The 19032-nt window shown below is 43.4% G+C and overlaps 1 protein-coding gene across 12 annotated transcripts in view; it reads right to left on the reverse strand.

Annotated features, from left to right (window-relative positions):
- ADD1 (adducin 1) overlaps positions 1-19032 on the reverse strand; it is a 145362-nt gene that overhangs the window by 52985 nt on the left and 73345 nt on the right. For all 12 annotated transcript variants that reach the window (XM_068276444.1, XM_068276407.1, XM_068276463.1 and 9 more), the window contains exons 4-8: positions 10068-10219; positions 6874-6954; positions 3715-3864; positions 1500-1643; positions 1316-1414 (exon numbers count right to left, since the gene is read on the reverse strand). In XM_068276444.1, the coding sequence (XP_068132545.1) occupies positions 1316-1414; positions 1500-1643; positions 3715-3864; positions 6874-6954; positions 10068-10219 (626 nt within the window). The remainder of the gene's footprint in view (positions 1-1315; positions 1415-1499; positions 1644-3714; positions 3865-6873; positions 6955-10067; positions 10220-19032) is intronic.

Raw genomic sequence — 19032 nt, forward strand, 5'->3', positions numbered from 1 at the left:
GCATCCTGGGCCTCCATAACACCTGAGCAGTGCCACAGGCTGATTGCCTCCATGCCACGCCGCATTGAAGCAGTCATTTCTGCAAAATGATTCCCGACCAAGTATTGAGTGCATAACTGAACATAATTATTTGAAGGTTGACTTTTGTTTTAAAAACACTTTTCTTTTATTGGTCAGATTAAATATGCTAATTTTTTGAGATAGGAAATTTGGGTTTTCATGAGCTGTATGCCAAAATCATCAATAAGAAAAACAATAAAAGGCTTGAACTACTTCAGTTGTGTGTAATGAATCTAAAATATATGAAAGTCTAATGTTTATCAGTACATTACAGAAAACAATGAACTTTATCACAATATGCAAATTTTTTGAGAAGATCCTGTATATACACACACACACACACACACACACACACACACACACACACACACACACACACACACACACACACACACACACACACACACACACACACACACACACACACACACACACACACACACACACACACACACACACACACACACACACACACACACACACACACACACACATCACTTCCTGGTTAGTGGCCATATTTTTTTGTTTGTAAACACTGCCTAAAACTGGCGATTAAAATCCAGGATTGCGGCGGGGAGCGGCGGAAATGGCAAAGAGGGATCCACGAGATCACAGTGACTCGATTGGTATGTTTTTTATTGTACAAATTCTCTTTAAGAAGGCATATTTCTGTTTTTCAGGAGAGGGAAAGCGTAAGAGCTGAGTGAAGAGACCAGGCAGAGGTCTGGCTGGTAATGATTACATTTGAAGATAAGCACAGCAATAAAAACTTTTACTTCCATCTGCACTGAAAGTAAATGTTTTTATACACAGGAAATGCTTTACAATGTTTTTATGCACCTAAGAGTAGGTACAGTACTTCAATTTTAGTTTACAAAGTTTCAACCCACTTTAGGTGGTGCTTATGTCTTGTTACATTTTGTGTGCCTCTTTGTTAACGTTTTAGCCACTATCATTAATGTAGAACTGCAAACCATTTACTGAAATATGCAACCCGAAAAATCACAAATACTTAAAGCTACAGTAATACTTTTTTTCCCCATACAAAAATGTGCTTTTAAAAAAAAAAAAAAAAAAAAAAATTGTTTTAATTCCTGAGTGTACTCTAAAAAAAAATCCACATGATGTGAAAGAGCCCTCTGTCTTTACACACAATATATTATTGTTATGATCATCATGTATTTATAATGTGCCACCTAGCTACATGAGCTTGTACATTAAGAACAGGTACAAAATGATTTCAGCATTAAATTACCTGAATTTCGCAGGCAGACACGAGATTGTGTATATAATAAAAAGCTTCTTCAACTGTTTCTCCCATAGTTACCAACCCGTGGTTTCGGAGAATTAGTACCTGAAATCAACACGGATTACATTACATTAAAGATGAAGAACTAAGAAAGCAGAAGAAGCAGAGGAAACTATCGCCAATCACTCACTCTGCTTCTAGGTCCCAAGTTCTTTTGTATTAATACTTTCTCCTCTTCATCCACTAGAATGCCATGATAGTCATGATAGGTCACCTCTCCAAGACACAGCGCCTCAGGGGACAGAGGCAACAAGCCACACTTCATTGCTGACACCTAAAAAGGTAAAGGCAGCGAATAAACATTCTGAAAGGTCTCAAGGGGAGAGAAAAAAAAAAAAGTATCCCTGACCAACTACGTGATCAGCAAAATTTAAATGACAAAAATCTGTAGTTTTGCGCTCCCTTATACCGTATGTGGCAGTCAGATGCGAGCACAGGTGTCCCACAGCATTAATAGCAATCTACTGTGCTAAAGTCCACTCATTCAACCACTTTTGTATCCCTGCGTTACTTGCTGCAGCAGGATGCTTCCTGTTTATACTCCTTCCCATTCTACAAAGCATAACAGTCTGCTCGGCAGATAGCAGGGCATCACAGTGGTGTAGTAGTTAGCGCTCTCTCCTTGCAGCGCTGGGTCTCCGGTTCGAACCCCAGCCAAGTCAACATCTGCAAGGAATTTACTATGTTCTCCCCGTGTGTGTTGGTGAGTTTCCTCCGGGCACTCTGGTCTCCTCCCACATCCCAAAAATATACAGATAAGTTAATCGGCTTTCCCCTAAATTGACCCTAGTCTATGATACATGCACTACACGATACATACATAGACATAAGTATGGTAGGTATTAGATTGTGAGCCCCTCTGAGGGACTGTTAATGGACAAAACAATATACTCTGTACAGCGATTCAGAATATGTCAGCGCTATACAAATACTAAAGAATAATAGTGCAGTGCGACTGTTCTTTAACTGTCACCCAAAACAATTGGGAATTTTTGAATTGAGACTTCCTATTGCTGTTATATGAATTTAGCCCAACGACGCTTTGAGACAACGATCGTCATGGTGGATTGGATCTTTAACATCCCCAACGAATCCTGCGCAAAGTTGAATTCTAGTTTGTGCACATCATGTCTGCCTGTCAGCGGGAAGATGGATCAGTGAAACGCTCGTTGTTGGGGGACATTGCCGTGATCCATCTTCCTGCGTCATTAGGTGAGTAGCCTCCTCAGAAGCAGCAGTAAGCTGCAACCGCGTAAGGCGATCTCCCGGGACCCCAGCCGTATCCCCGCCAGGTGAGCAGGACCATCTTATCCCAGATAACACACACTTATAATTGGCACTACTTAGCACTTTGACACGAAGGTATGAGAAGCGCTCCTTATTGTATTGATGAATTTCATGTATTTGATGCACATTGTTTCTGCGGTTTTGCACATTGTAACGTGGGCTCTTAGTGTACACGCTGGCCACCACTAGGTTTGGGTGGGTGTCGGCGTGCACACATTTGCCCAAAGATATTTTGATTTTGAGTTTTGATTGTTAATTTGGCACTTTTGATTGCACAGGCGATATTGTACATGTGTGTATGCGCACGTGCCTTACTTTTTGTGAGGACGTGAGCATGCAAACATTCCCTCACTGGATTGTATTTTTACAGCACGTAGCACCTTATCTGTGGAGGGTGCAGTTAGACACCCATACAGTTTGCACATTATTAATGCATTTTTCAATGTCAGCCTGCATTGGGGAGGTGGATGATTAATTTGTGAATATACCTAAATATAATAATTAGAGATGGCAGGAGTATACACCGATTATTATTTGGTGTTTTTCAGGAGACCTTTTATGTTTTAATTGTTTTTATGTATGTAGCTTGTGTACAATAAAGATAACTTATTTTCTTGACAGGTGATTGTTTAATATGGGCCCTGATTGGCTTTGTCTTTTTTGGTTGTGTTTATGGGAATTTCTCCATGGCCAATGGGCATAATTCATGTGCACAAAGGCGCATCTTACTGATCGTGCTCAATTTCTTTTGTATGGTTAGGTGAGTATTCACCTTTAAGTCCAATTTGGCAGTCCCCCAAAGAAAGGGATTTCCTGAAGTCAGTGGGATTGTTTGGATTGATGTCCAGCTACATTAGTCTTCCGTCTCCCACCATATCCTATCATACAGTCAAATATAGTGAATTCTGTATCACATACTTTTGTGTTTTGTAATGTAAATGGACATCTCCCCATGAAGTTAAAATATTGCTACAGCCATATTCTGTGCCTCTATTTCAGATAGAGTGGAATTATAGGTTTCCTAGACAGCAGACGGCAGCTCAAGCCTCTATACTTACTGCAGCTCCAGCAGGGGTGTGGATGTGAACAATACATTTCACATCAGGCCGCGCAGCGTAAATTGCGGAATGTAACATGAAACCAGCTTTATTCACTCCCAGGTTGGTGCTGCCGCGGTCAATCATTTCACCTTGCAGATTGATTTTAACCTGAAACACAAAAACATATACAGCATAAACAGAATGCATTGAACGACGCAAGCGTTCTGCAAATCTGCTTTAAAGAGAACCAGAGATGAAGCAACCTCATGTATTTTACCTTATAAATCAGTGGGAACATGACAGTAAACACCTAATCTGCTCTTTGTTACATTGTTCTCTGTTTAATTTGCCTGTTATCACCTCTAAGATAAGAATCCCGACTAAGCAGTCGGTCTGGCTTTGCTACAGAATAATTATAGCTGAGACTGTGTTCTTTGCTGTCTTCAAGTCCAAGCCTGCCCCCTGCTGGCTTTGCTCAGGAATCATTATAGCTGAGTCATTATAGCAAAGCCAGAATCAATGCTCAGTCCGGGATTCTTATCTCAGCTAGATAACAGACATTTTTAGCAGTGAGGATGGAACAGAGAGCATGGTAAATGTTTTCTCTAATGTTCCCACTGATTTCTATGGTAAAATACACAAGGGTGCTTCGTCTCTGGTTCACTTTAAAGACAAATTACATTTCATGTGCAACAAAAAGAAAAACAAACACAGTGATACAAAAGTTAAAAATAACTTCCACTGTTTTATTAATCTCATTTCTTTTCTGCTTTCTTGTAAATACAAAGCAGCAAAAAGAAGGAGACAGACACGGCAATGCTGCAGAGGATGGTAGAAAGTGGCCTGCAGCTATTTTTAAAACCAATGACGAGTCTGTAGTCCTTCTGAACTGTCCCACAGGACTGTAGAGTTGGTATAAAAAAAAAAAAAAAAAAATCTGAATCCAACTCTTCAGTTTATTTAACCACGGACTCCAGAAACCCAAAATTGCTCAGACTCCTCGACTCCTTAGTCTAAGGGCTTGTTTCCACTGTTGCGACGCGATTCGCCGGCATTCCGACGCTTGTAAAAACGCATGCGGATGCGTTTCTGCATGCGTTTTTACCCGCGATTTTGCGTGCGATTTCGCATGGCAGGGTGCCATGCGAAATTAACCATGACACTGCCAGGGCAAAATAAAATTGAAAAAGGTGCGAAATCGCGGGTAAAAACGCATGCGTTTTTACTATTAAATACATTAGCGGCGATTCGCACGGATTCCCGATGCAGGCGAAATCGTTGCCTCTTTTGTGCGTTTTTTCTCCGCAACAAAAAACGCACAACGCCACCGCAGGAGTGGAAACAGCCCCATCCACTCACATTACATGTGCGAATCGCGATAGTGGGAACGAGCCCTTAGGCTGCATTTCCACTTGTGCGGTGCGAAGCGCCGCGGTAAAAATTCGCATGCGGATGCGAATTTCGCATGCGGGTCTATACGAATTTTCATGCAAATTCGCATGCGAATTCGCATGGATGACGATGTATGCGAATTTAACCATGGCAGTGCTGGTGTGCTTTTCCATTGTTTCTATGCGAATTCGCATGAAAATTTGCATGAAAATTCGCATGCCCAAACCTCATGCGTATTTCCTATTAAATACATTGTATGCGATTCGCATAGCGGTATGCGGTATGCGAATTCTGATGGCTCTGCCATGCGAATTTTTTCTGCACAGAAAAACGCAAAGGAATCCTGACAAGTGGAAACAGTCCCATTCACTTGTATTGCTATGCGAATTTTCATGCAAAAAACGCATGCGAATTCGCTATAGTGGAAATGAGCCCTAATACTTAGCAGGGCTGTGATGTTGGTACAAAAAAAAAAAAAAAAAAATTGGTCTGACCCCTTGACTCCACAGCCCTGCTGCGCCACATTAACTTGCACCTCCTGAAGGTTGTGGCAGTAATGGGAGGAAAGGACAGCAACTGCCTCACTCCTACCCTTATCTCACACAAGGTGTATTTTTACTGCCCTTTTTACTGCTATTTATTCCCAGTGAAGATTATTTTTTATTTTTTCGCCTTTGTACTGGAAACACATTAAAAACATGGCAATAAAGTATTTTTAAAGAAGCAGTTACCACTGGTTTATAAACAGGACCCTAAAAATATATTTTAATCCCCATTCCGGGCATGGATATCTTCTTACATACGTGTTAACAACTGCCAAGCTTGTTTTAATTTGTTTTAAAACTCCATGGTTGATGGATGCCTAATAAAACCACTAGTAAGAGTGCCCATACATCAATTGACTTTGGGGCGCCCTTTCGATCGGACAGCTCCCCCAATGCAGTGTTTAAGATTTACCTGTCATGCTGGTGCGAATCCTGGCCTCCTCCAGTATCCAGCGTCTTTGTGAGCGCCTGTACCACGGGACATTGGTGCATGCAGCGACATCGTTTCATGCAGTGGTCATGTGATACAGGTGCTTGCGGTGATGCCGGACACTGGAGAAGGCCAGGATTTGCGCCAGCATGGCAGGTAAATTTTCAACACTGCACGCAGGTGGACCTAGTACAGGGGGGAACTTGGGGGCGGCAGCAGGATAATTTCCAACCCAATTCGATCAGACTAAGACCAGATCAGAGACTGGCCACTTCCTGCACCACAGACTGCCCAGCACTATATATAGTACTATAATGTTCACAGAGATTCAGACTGTGCCTACCCCCTTGCAGTCTGAATATTGGACATGATGTGTTCTAGATACCAGGGGAAGCCTCACACTCAAAGAGCCTGAAATCTGACTCACAGCAGCTTTTTGGTCATGTGGTCAAAATTTATCGACAAGACCTTTCCCTACAGATTACACGAACAACATTTCAGCACTGCAATTACTAGTTTGGTGTTTATAGACCGATGCCTGGAGATAGGTTTAATGTGAACAGTGGTGTGGACAACAATGGCAAATAGCACAGGAGGAAAAAAAAAGACCATATAGGAGAAAAAAAAATGAAAAACATTGTAAGGAACGGGAAAAGAAAAAAAAAATTATAAAAAAAACTTAATTAGAAAAATGTCACTGGGAAACAGAAAAAAAAAAACGAAAAAAAAAAATACTAAGCACATACTGTACATCATGCCCTATATACAACCACACAGATAGGGTAATTAGCAGACTTAGCTAGCACTTACCAGACTAGAAGCAGTAACCTCACTGTAGAGCAGCCCAAAGGGAACAATTAGGAAGTGTTCTTGCTCTGAACTCACTCTGACCTGTACCAAATACAGAACAACAGATCATGAGTATTCCACATTACCCAGAGGACTCCAATCAAACAGAATGAATACGTCACATAATGTTCTAACTGAAATAGTCTGAACTAGTCCCAAAACGGCTAATGTAGTAATTTGATTTTTCATAGTACAATTATAACCATTCAGGCTACCAATGTGGATACAGTAAAGGTCTGACCCCTTATTTAGCTTCAGTTATTCTTGACTTAAAGGACACCTGTAAGGAGAGGTATATGGAGGCTGCCATATTTCCTTTTAAACAATACCAGTTGCCTGGCAGCCCTGCTGATCTATTTGGCTCCAGCAGTGTCTGAATGAAACCAGAAAAAAAGCAGGCAGCTAATCTTGTCAGATCTGACAATAAATGTCACAAACACCTGATCTGCTGCATGCTTGTTCAGCCTTTATGGCTAAAAGTGTTAAAGGCAGAGGATCAGCAGGATAACCAGGTAAGGGCTAGTCCACACTAGGTCCGGAAACGTATCCGTGGCTCCGTTTTTCAGCCCAGATGAAAAACGGAGTCCCGGATACTAATGTTAAAAATAGCAGCCGTCCTTACCCAAGAAAGAAACGGATCCGTCTGCGTTTGCGGGGACCCGTTTTCAAAACCTGAACGGAAGGTCCGGAATTGCTGCATTTTTACAGACCACGGATACACAGATGGGTAGTGAAAAGCAATGGGAAAACGCAACTCCATCTCCACAGGCAAAATAGCACCAAAAACTGATGAAAAACGGATAGCCTGACCTTTATTATTGGCCCAAAAACTCCTCCCACTACCTTCCTAATGATAGAGACGCTTTCTGTCCTTTTTGTCCTTTTGTAAAAAACTGAACAGAAACTGATGCACTTTTTTTGAAAACTGATCAGTTTGCAGTCTGGTGGTACTTCCCCTGATCCCAGACTGCAGCGTCCGTCCTGCAACCGTGCCTAGTAAGGACCTAGCCTAACTGGCATTGCTTAAAAGGAAATAAATACGGTACCCTCCATATCCCTCTCACTACAGTTGTCCTTTAATACATTCCAGAGTTGTCATTAGAAAGACAAACTGCATTTATAGAAATAATTCAGACTGACAGAGTTCTCCACACTAGCGTGATGCTGCCCAGACAAAATCCTTTTCAAGCAATCTGAGCACCAGAAAAACACTTAAAATGAACTTCCAACAAGGCGAATTTCTAAATGGCTAAAGTTCTGTGACTACAGGCAAGTCTCCATTTGTGTGAATCCCCTCTGTTTCCTCACATGCCAATATGGATGCAGAATTACAGCCCAGTGAAATGAATGGGCTGCTTCAAAGTTACGTGCAAGGAAAACCGCCTACTGCATTTTTTCAGTCATTGCATGTGAATCATCATAGCCATGCAGTGGTACAGGTACTGAATTTGGAAAAGTTTTGGCATCAGCATGGGTCTGTTTTGGAAACAGACATGACACCCTAGAACAAACTCAAATACAAAGGGGGCCGAAAATGTACACTGGGACCTTAACACGGGCCAACCTCCGTGTCTACTGGCCACCTTCCTCTCTTATAAAGTTATTTCGTATCAAATAGCCCCCCTCCAACTCCTATACAGTTCCCTGGTGTCTAGAGGCCCAACCCTCACCTATACAGTTCCCTAGTGTTTAGTGCTTTCACCCTACCTCGCCCATGTGGCTTCCCTGGTGTTCTAGGGCTTCACCGCCAGTATAGCTTTCCAGGTGGTCTAGAGTGGGCCAAACATATTGCAAAGTGGGTAAACTACTTGAGGGCCAAATAATGCCCTACTGGATACATAGACAAGGGACAATAGCTGCTTCAAAGGTAGCAAAATCATTACGTGTGATATCTGCAGATCTTTGCAATAACCTAGTAGGAACAATGCTGTCTGACTAAAGAATGCAATTACATCAGACTGCGTGGAAGAAACAATGTTTTTGTTTCATAATGGCCGCTGGCTTTGTCCTTACATGCTGTTCTGTCAAGAGGACTTTGCTTTTGAATGTATTAAAGTCCTTTTAAAGCTCCGCTGGCAGCAATCCAGGTTGTAAAAAGGATAATTGTGGATCCTCTGGTATCATTTATTTCCTGATTAAACGTTTATAACCATGTATCCAACCGAAAGGTGTGGTAAGGTGAACGGGAAGGACAGTAAGATGTTCCCGTCAGTGAAAACCGGAAGCAAACAAAATCCTACATATGGACTTGCCAAGCGGAACTAGAGGCATTAACAGAGGCCAGCATGTTTAAAATCTGCAGTGGCTGCCCAATTCTCAACACTTCGGTTTCTGAGAATGAAACTTTCAATCTGCTAACAAAACCCCCCCAAAACCAAAACCCTAAAGGCCCATACACGCTCAACAAAACTGATTTATTGTTGGCCGACTTTAGTCCGTTTTAGACTGTTGGACGACAATCAGGCATGTATACGCGTGCAAACTACTTGACAAGTGGCTGATAACAGGCGGTGCGCCCGATTCAACTGTTGGAACTATGTTGGTCTACGGTCGTCTGATATTGTGCAGGTAGTCCGTGTGTAGGAGTAGTTTGAACCACTATTAAACGACTTGTACTTGTTTTTAATGTGTAGTCCGTTGTTCCGCTATCGTGCGCAGTATGTAAATGAGTTGGTCGTTTATCCATCCAGACGTGTGGACATACAGGTCGTGCGGTACGTCAGGTCGTTTGGTTCGTAGTGTGGGTGGTCATTTGCATGTTATGCGCTTGCTGTACGTGTGTATGTAGCTTAACTCTGAAATTGCCAGGACATGAATTTATGAATAGTGTGGATAATCCCCCTGCATGCATGGTTGTATTTACTGGCAATCAGGAAGGAGCACGTATTATTTTTCTTGCGCATATCTTGGCGATTTTATACCATCTACACTATTGGCTCCCTGTTTTCTTTTGTGTTTTTCTGGTTTCACCTTTCCCCAGCATCTCCCAAGTTCAAGTGAATAGTGACAAAGCACTCTATGAGGGATAGCTGGCAGGGATGATCAATGAGACGCGAAAGCAGAGTGAACAAGCAAGAGGCGACTTGCCACAGGAACTACAATAGGACAGATCAGGTGTAAGTAGGTAGAACTGGTTCTTGCAGTTTAATACTCACAGTAATATGATTGTAGATCAACTGGGACCACCCGAAAAGATCAGCTAATCGATAAAATGCTGCTAGCTTACATCTAAGCAGTTTTTCCCCTTTTTCATATGCTATGGAGTCAGATCCTCTAAGGTCGTTCACAGGTGTGACCATTCCCAAACCTGGAAAAAAACAAACAAAAAAAGCACTTTATATTTCAATTACAGTAAAATGTGTCAATTACCAGTTATTTTCTGGAGTGAGACTTGAGTAAAGGTGCCCATACACTCGTCAGATTGGCAGCAGACAGATAAGAAATGCATCTGATGATCTATCTGATGCGTTTTTAGAACATTTTTTACCAGGATAGAATTCCAATAGATTTCAGTTTGAAATCTGTTGAAATTCGATCTGATGGCATTTTTTTGCCATCAGATTTCCATTAAGGTCAATGCAAACTGATAAGCAATCTCATCAGATCGACCTAAATTTTCCACCCTGCTAGTTCGATGGAAATCCATCGAAATCGATCGAAATCGGCCGTCGATCGGTCGATTGGCCAACCGATTTGCGATCGATCGATCGATCGATCGATCGCGATCGATCGGTCGGCCAGAAAATCGGCTGAGTGTATGGGCTGCTTAAGATGGGTGGAGGGTGGTAGATCAGTAGACTATACAAAACATCTAGAAAAATGAGAGATCTCTTGTTCTGCATTTGAGATGGGACATACAAACAGACAATCAAATTCTGGCTAGCTCAGCACAAAGTTCTGATAAAAACCTATCGCCCCCAAAATATCTGATCAGCCAACTTTAAACGGATTGATTTTATGCCTAGTACACACAATGCAGTTTTTCGCCAGACTGCCGGTCAATTATTTCCGACAGGTCCAAGCTGATTTCTGATTGATTATGTATAGAAGTGAACAGAAAATTGGAAATCTGATTGGACCTGTCAGAAATAATCGATTTGACGGACAAATCGGATTTAAAATTGCACTGTGTGTACTAGGCATTAGGCAGTTTATTTATGGCAAGTGTGATCAGACCAGTCACATGACTTATGCTTAGGTGGGACGGGCCCTCTTCACTTGCTCAAAACAGTAGCAAAATGACAATTTAAAGCAAAACCTATGAGCACAAAAAGGAAAAGCCTAGAAACATGCCTAATGCTTGGAACACACGATGCAATTTCATGTCTGTTGGACAGTTGATCGGACAGGAAGTTGTAGCATGCGTACATTTCCAAACGGCTCCCAATCGATAAAAAGGGATCAATTTTCTGATGATAACGTCGCAAAATCGATCCCTTCCTCAATTGGAAACAGATCGGACATAATCACACGATTCCTGCCAATCTGACGGGAAATTGCATCGTGTGTTCCCAGTAGGAAGCCTGTGCATGATCCAACCCTACCGCTGTTGGCTGGGGCCCTCTTTTCTTCATGGGCTTGTCCATGTATCCGTGCAGCCACACTGCGCAGGTGCCAGTATGGACCACACCTGCACACACCTATTCAGAGAAAAAAGGCATGCACGAGTGGCTTTATGTTATTGTGCAGGCCGTACTCGGGCATGCACGGTACAGCCACAAAAACATGTTCAACAAGCCCTTGTTGAATATGTTCAGAGGGTCCTTAACCAGGACTGTGGAGTCGGTACAAAAATCCAGGGCTGTGGAGTCGGTACAAAAATCCACCGACTCCTCGACTATGACTCCTCTAATTTGCATATTACAATCTTGTTGATTTAAAGTATGTAACATGAAATTTGTCTCTTGACGGCCAACGCTTAGAAATTTTAAAAGACAACTGAAGTGAGAAGGATATGGAGACTGACATATTTATTCCCTCTAGTCATAGACTAAATCTAGTCCTTGGTAAGAGTATTTGTTAAAGGTACAGAACAGAACAAAGAACATCAATCAGGCCCTTGGCAATGTAACTGTGGGTACATGTAAGAGTGATGTGCAGGTACTCTGCAGGGGAATGAGGAGATTCTTCCTCTATTACACATTCTTCATGCACAATCTGAACAAGGTTTATGGGTGACAGACAACACCTCTCTGTTCATTGTGCACAACATTCTCAGTGGATTCCCTGCAGCTCTGTGGAGAGTGCATATGTAGAGTATAGTACTACTGTGTAACAAAGGAAACCTGAGACAGATTCAATTAAAGTTTTATACATACCTGGGGCTTCCTCCAGCCCCCTTCAGGCTAATCAGTCCCTCGCTGTCCTCCTCCGCCACCTGGATCTTCTGCTATGAGTCCAGGTACTTGAGCAGTCTGGCATAGTGCGCATGCACACACTCCGTCACCGGGAGCGTACTACACCTGCGCAGCACTATTGCGCAGGTGCAGAACGCTCCTGGCTGTGGAAGCAGCATGCGGCCGCACTGAGCTGACTGGCTGAATTACCAGGACTCATAGCAGAAGATCCAGGTGGTGGAGGTGGACAGCGAGGGACTGACTAGCCTGAAGGGGGCTGGAAGAGGCCCCAGGTATGTATAAAACTTTTCTTTTCATCCTTCTCAGGTACCATTTAATTCGTAGTCACCAAACCAAATTTTAACAACAGATCAAATTATTTGAGTTCATGAGCAAAGAGTGCATACATTTGCATAAATCAGAATCAATGCAGAATTATTTCCATCTCATTGACCATCTGTATTAGTGACACGGCTACACATCAGGCTTTATACTTGTAGCATAGATGTTATTTAGTATATATGAGATTCCTGTGTACACATCATAGATACAGTCACAATCAGATGTGTATATCTGACTTTAAAAATACGGGGACTGCTTTATTGAAGCAGCACAAGTAACTAATTTTGATTGGTTTATTTCATTTTTGTGGACTAAGCACAGCTGTTACTGTATGTATAAATTTTTTATGATGACTATTATCTGAGAAATAGAACATTTTATCATATTTTCTATTGTAATTACAGTTTAAATTCATTAGGAGTCGGAGTCTGTGCATTTTTTTCCGACTCCAGGCACCCAAAATTGCCCCGACCCCACAGCCCTGCAAAAATCATCCGACTCCGAAGTTTAATGCTGAATACACACGTTGAGATTTCCCGCACGATCCGCGGGATCTATTCGATTATTTCCAACATGTTCAATCGTGTTTCGATGGATACAGCCGTCGATTTTGCATACTTAATATGCAAAATCGACGGCTGTATCCATCGAAACACGATCGAACATGTTGGAAATAATCGATTCAATGGAATCGATCCTGCGAATCGCGCGGGAAATCGCAACGTGTGTATTCAGCATAAGAAACCTCAAACTCCAGGGCCCATATGCAATTAAAGTGGTCTGTAAGTCAGCATTTCTACTTTGCTCTAAAACCTGGGTGCCCAATAGGTCGATCGCAGCCGTGTCGCTGCGTCCTGTCAAAGCTTGCTGCTGCGCAGCTGCGGCTGTCAAAATTTACTACCTAGCAGCCGTGGCAGCAGGGATGAGAGAGGAGAGTGAGGTCCGGAGACGCACCTTATACGGCAAACCCAGGAAGTGACATCACTCCTCACTTTCTGGGTTTGAAGTTTAGGCACATCTCTGGACTTCGCTCTCCTCTCTCATCCCTGCTGCGTGCCGCTGCTGATCTGGAGGTATGTGTGTGTATGCAGGCGGCCAGCACAGCGAGGGAATGAGAGGACCATGTGCGCAGAAGGGAAAACTAGTAGATGTACATGTGAACGAGTGGACGGACAGTGCGGATTCAGTATATCCAGCAGCAGCAAGAGAAAGGACTGACACACAAAACAGCAGCACCCCAGGCTTCCCAGCTGGTGGTGGTGATACGGTACTGGAGTGGGCTACCTATATTGTACTGGAAGGTGGTCATCTGGCTGCCTATACTTTACTGGGCCGGGGGAGGGAGGGGGATGGGGATAGGGATGCTATTGGTCAGGGGGCAGCTTGTTATGGTGGGCTTTGGGTGGCAAAAAGTATAAATCTGGCCCTGGATGTGTGTGTGTCCAAGAGATCTACAAACATTTCTACCAACATATCAAATGCTACACTTCGCATTTATAATGTTGGTTTATTACTATAAGACATCAATTAGTTTCCATCAATTAAATAGATTTTTGCACCAAGCACCGCTTATGATTCCCATATAATGAAAGTCAGTGGTCCTGCATGCAAATTGTTAAATCGCATGTGTTGGCACAATAATACATATGTTATGGTGAAAAAATTGCATTCAAAACATGCATTAAAAACACATGCGTTCTCACAAATTCATATTAAAACTGCATGTCCACAACAGCACCGTAAATGAGCCCTAAGTGCACTAAATGACAATTTGTGACATAAACAGAGCTCAGAATATTCCAGAATTTTGTACTAAAATATGTTTTTTGTACAATAGGAATGTTTCATAACCTTGAGTTCTAATCGTGCTGTTGCTGAATGGACAGAGGTGAATTATTTATACTACAAGACTGTAATTAGCCTCTGCTATTGATTCCATCAAGTGACCTTGCCTTAGCCGTGTCTGTCAATACCGTAATATAACAAAATCCACCAGCACCGAAACCCGAATGTGAAAGCACAAGGCTGCAGACAGCAGTGTGCGCACAGCACAAACTGATCTCTTACACAACAATGTGACACTTGTTTGTCTCTGCAAAAGTATCTGTGTTATGTCAATACTCGTACCTATTAAAATACAAATCTGCCTAACGATGGCTTCCAACTACATAAAGTGTCACTCACATAGTTACAGTCACTGAAGACAAACACTGTGCATCAAGTTCAACCTGCAGAGCTGGGCAGAGCCCTCTTCTCCTCCCCTGTCACAGTGTGTACTCGTTACATATGGAAATAATCATCCCTTCAAAACATATGGTGCTGCATAACATGTTAGCACTTCATAAATAAAATGAGAACAAACAATGCAGTCCATGCAGAATTAAAGGTTTTGCCTTCTTGTAAGGCCCATAAAAAAACAATACAGGACGTATGCCAGCTGAAGTGATTGTTCAGGAAAGATAATTAATGAGATGCAAGTAAATCCCATTGCAAATTATGTCAAGCCAGGAATTGGGCCAATCAAAATTACTTTAACAGGTAAGTTTGGGCAGTGGGAAATTAAATAGTGGGACATACATCACCTGACAATATAAATAATTCAAATCAAAATAACTTCCTGTCAATTAGGACGGCCCCCAATTCCTAGCTGCACAGAATTTGCATGCGAGTCATATTTGCATCTTGATGACCACCTCTACTGTTCAGGATTGTTTCAGCATTCACTATGGCCCCCTGCACACCAAAAACCTCTAGCAGATCTGCAAAATGCTAGAGATTTTTGAAGCAGATAGAGCGATTCTAGACATGTTTAGAGAGGTTTTCTACACATGCCTAGCGTTTTTTGGAGCGTTTTTGTGTAGCAGATTACAAATATTATTACAGTAAAGCTGTTACTGAACAGCTTCTGTAACAAAAGTGCCTGCAAAACCACTCTGATCTAGCGTTTTTTAGAGCAGTTTTACACTTTCCTATACTTTACATTGAGGCAAAAACGCCTCGGAAATCTAAAAAATGCTGCAGCCCCCGAGTTTGCGTTTGTGGAAAAAACGAGCCACTCTGGTGTGCACCATCCCATTCACTTCCATTAGCCAAGCAGTTTTCCCCCTGCAAGCGCTTAAAAAAAAAACAACACGTCTGAACCGCTCTGGTGTGCACCAGCCCTCTAGCAGCCTTTCACAACCTTTCTACCCTGGAGGAACCCTGCACATAAACTTTTGGATCTCAAAGAAAACCCTGCATTTATTTTGCAGGAGGCATGGTCTTTAAAAGTAGCCGTGGCTGTTTCACTACCTCCTATTCTTCCACTGAAACTTATTATACCGTCTTCATACCCTAGTGCTTTTTATTAATGTGCACATTATTATGAGATCCCCCTCCCCCCAATTTAAAGGAATACTATTAAAGTATCTAAATTTCTGGAAGCAGCATTAATCAATATGGCAATATGATTCAGAACGAGCACAGCATATGTTTCTGCTGTGCAGTGTGTCTTTTTTTTAGTATACCTTGCAGACAGCGTCCCCTGAACAAACTGACGGCGACGGGTTTTTGGGGCAGACCATTATGCTAGAGGTGATGCCTCTTGCTGAGTGCAGCTGTGAATTATACTGTTTTATGCTCCCCAACGTCAGTGCAAGTTATGCAGCATGTTACTATGAGGAGGGAGAGACAACAGCTCTCCCTCCCTCTCACTCCAAGTCTGCCCGGCCAATAACATCATGCTTACTCGTCCCCTTCTGTTTGCGTCCCCTTCTGTTTGCGTGTGAAGAGAATCGTCAGAAGTTTCCCTTCACACTAGTGAAGCCCGGTTCATGAGGGATTGGCTCATTTGAGCCGGTTCTTTCCTGTGAGTCGAGTAATCCGACTCATCACACTGAACCGAATCAGTTCAATGGATGAGAAAGGATTCCTTTCTCATCCACTGGACTGATTCGGTTCAGTGTCTTTCTCATCCACTGAACTGATTCGGTTCAGTGTGATGAGTCGGATCACTCGACTCACAGGAAAGAACCGGCTCAAATGAGCCAATCCCTCATGAACCGGGCTTCACTAGTGTGAAGGGAAACTTCTGACGATTCCCTTCACACGCAAACAGAAGGGGACAAGTAAGCATGATGTTATTGGCCGGGCAGACTTGGAGTGAGAGGGAGGGAGAGCTGTTGTCTCTCCCTCCTCATAGTAACATGCTGCATAACTTGCACTGAAGTTGGGGAGCATAAAACAGTATAATTTACAGCTGCACTCAGCAAGAGGCATCACCTCTAGCATAATGGTCTGCCCCAAAAATCCGTCGCCGTCAGTTTGTTCAGGGGACGCAGTCTGCAAGGTATACTAAAAAAAAGACACACTGCACAGCAGAAACATATGCTGTGCTCGTTCTGACTCATATTGCCATATTGATTAATGCTGCTTCCAGAAATTTAGATACTTTAAAAGTATTCCTTTAATGCTTCATTTTACATTACCCCCTATTATAGTGTGCTCTGTTCTACTTCCCCTACGATGGGGAAAATGCCAAGGAACTCTGGTTGAGAAAGCCTGCACTGCAGTGACAGAAGCAATAGCTCATGCACATTCCACTCTGCTGAGTCGCATTACTATGCAGAGTGGAGTGGGAGGAGAGGCAGTGGGGATCAGCAGCACCTGGGAATAAAGCAACTAGCTGCTCTGCTATGGTTGTCTGTTCCTGGCCTGTCTTGACTGGTGCATTACACCTGCCTGTACAGACATTGAACTGAGATCACTACAATGCTGACAGGTTCCTTAAAGGGACTCCGAGCTCATCTAAAAAATAAAAGTTGTACTCACCCGGGGCTTTTTCCAGCCCAGTGCTGGTCGGGAGGTCCCACGACGGCGTCCTGGCTCCTCTCCTACTCCCCGCTCCGGAATGGCTGACAGCCCGCAGCCCGGGCGACAGCCGGCTGAGTGTCGGGCTGCTCCTTCCGCGTATAACGCGGCTGACGTCACACGCCGGCCGCCTCGCGTCATCACGGCGTGAAAGTACCGCGCATGCGCGATTAAAGCGCGCATGAGCGGTACTGCCACGCCGGCCGCGATGACGCGAGGCGGGCGGCGTGTGACGTCAGCCGCGTCATACGCGGAAGGAGCAGCCCGACACTCAGCCGAGTGTCGCCCGGGCTGCGGGCTGTCAGCCATTCCGGAGCAGGGAGTAGGAGAGAAGCCAGGACGCCGTCGTGGGACCTCCCGACCAGCACTGGGCTGGAAAAAGCCCCGGGTGAGTACAACTTTTATTTTTTAGATGAACTGGAGTCCCTTTAAGGTCTTCATGTAACAGTCCACCCTCCCGGAGCAGTGCTTTTCAGCGCTGCTAGATTTGGGCGCAGCCAGCGCCGCCATAGACTGTAATAGAAATCAGTCTATAGCGGCACTCAGTGAGTAACGTCGGCGCTGTCAGAAGACGGAGCCGAGGTTGCTTGAAAAAACACAATAATTCGGCCTACAGCAATCACTGGAAGCCGAATTATTTCATTCCCCCACTATCCATGGCGGCCTGGAGGGGGAATAGTAATTAAAACGGCCCAGACTTGTGCAGAAGCAGGATCAGCCGTATAACAGCTGGATCCTGCGCCCAAGTCTACCGACGCCGATTTCAAATGTACTCCACCCTCCCCCCTGCTGATATCTGCCACTAAGAACTGGACACTGTGACCCTGAAGAGAGGGCAACTCGATTTACACATCCGGTCACTGCTCAATTCACCTTGATAGACTGGAATAGACAAGATCTGTAAGCTCTACAACTGCTGTGTTCCTTCACAAGTACATTCCCACCAATACATGATAATTTTCATTTAAAGGGATTAACAACTCTGCCTTGCAATCAATTGCTTCTAAATAATAATAATAATAATGACCGCCCCCAGCAGATAATCTGGCACATGTACAGTGGCCCCCCGACCAGCAACCACTGCTCAGCCAGGCGGATGAACAATTGCTTTGTCCCTGCACTCGCTCACTGCATGTCATCACAGTACACTTTATTTGCTCTGAAAGCGCCCACAGCATTTTTATTGCACAGCCGTTATACAGGTATTTATGCATTAAAATCTGTCTAGTGAGCATTTCACCCTTTTTCACCTTCTGCTAAGTGTGCAGCTGAGTTCCAGCACTGCTAAGAAGGTTTATTACTGTATATACTTGAGTATAAGTCTAGAAATGTAGGTTTGATTCACTTCATAAAAGTATAGGGGTGGACTTATACATGAATCACGTGCAACACTGAGTAATGTGTGTACTATCTGCGACATTTCCATTTGCATTTGCAGCAATGTACCTGTGGTAAGTGATACTTTGAGGAACGAAAATGCCAAGAAAACACAGGTCTGAAAGTCCTGGGCACAACAATTATCAAGGAAAGGGGGGGGGGGCAACCATACTGGGCAGCATAAAAGCGAGTGAATAATTGTAGCACTTGGGGGGCC

Source organism: Hyperolius riggenbachi, chromosome 1 (assembly GCF_040937935.1).
Source record: "Hyperolius riggenbachi isolate aHypRig1 chromosome 1, aHypRig1.pri, whole genome shotgun sequence".
Taxonomy (NCBI): Eukaryota; Metazoa; Chordata; class Amphibia; order Anura; family Hyperoliidae; genus Hyperolius; species Hyperolius riggenbachi.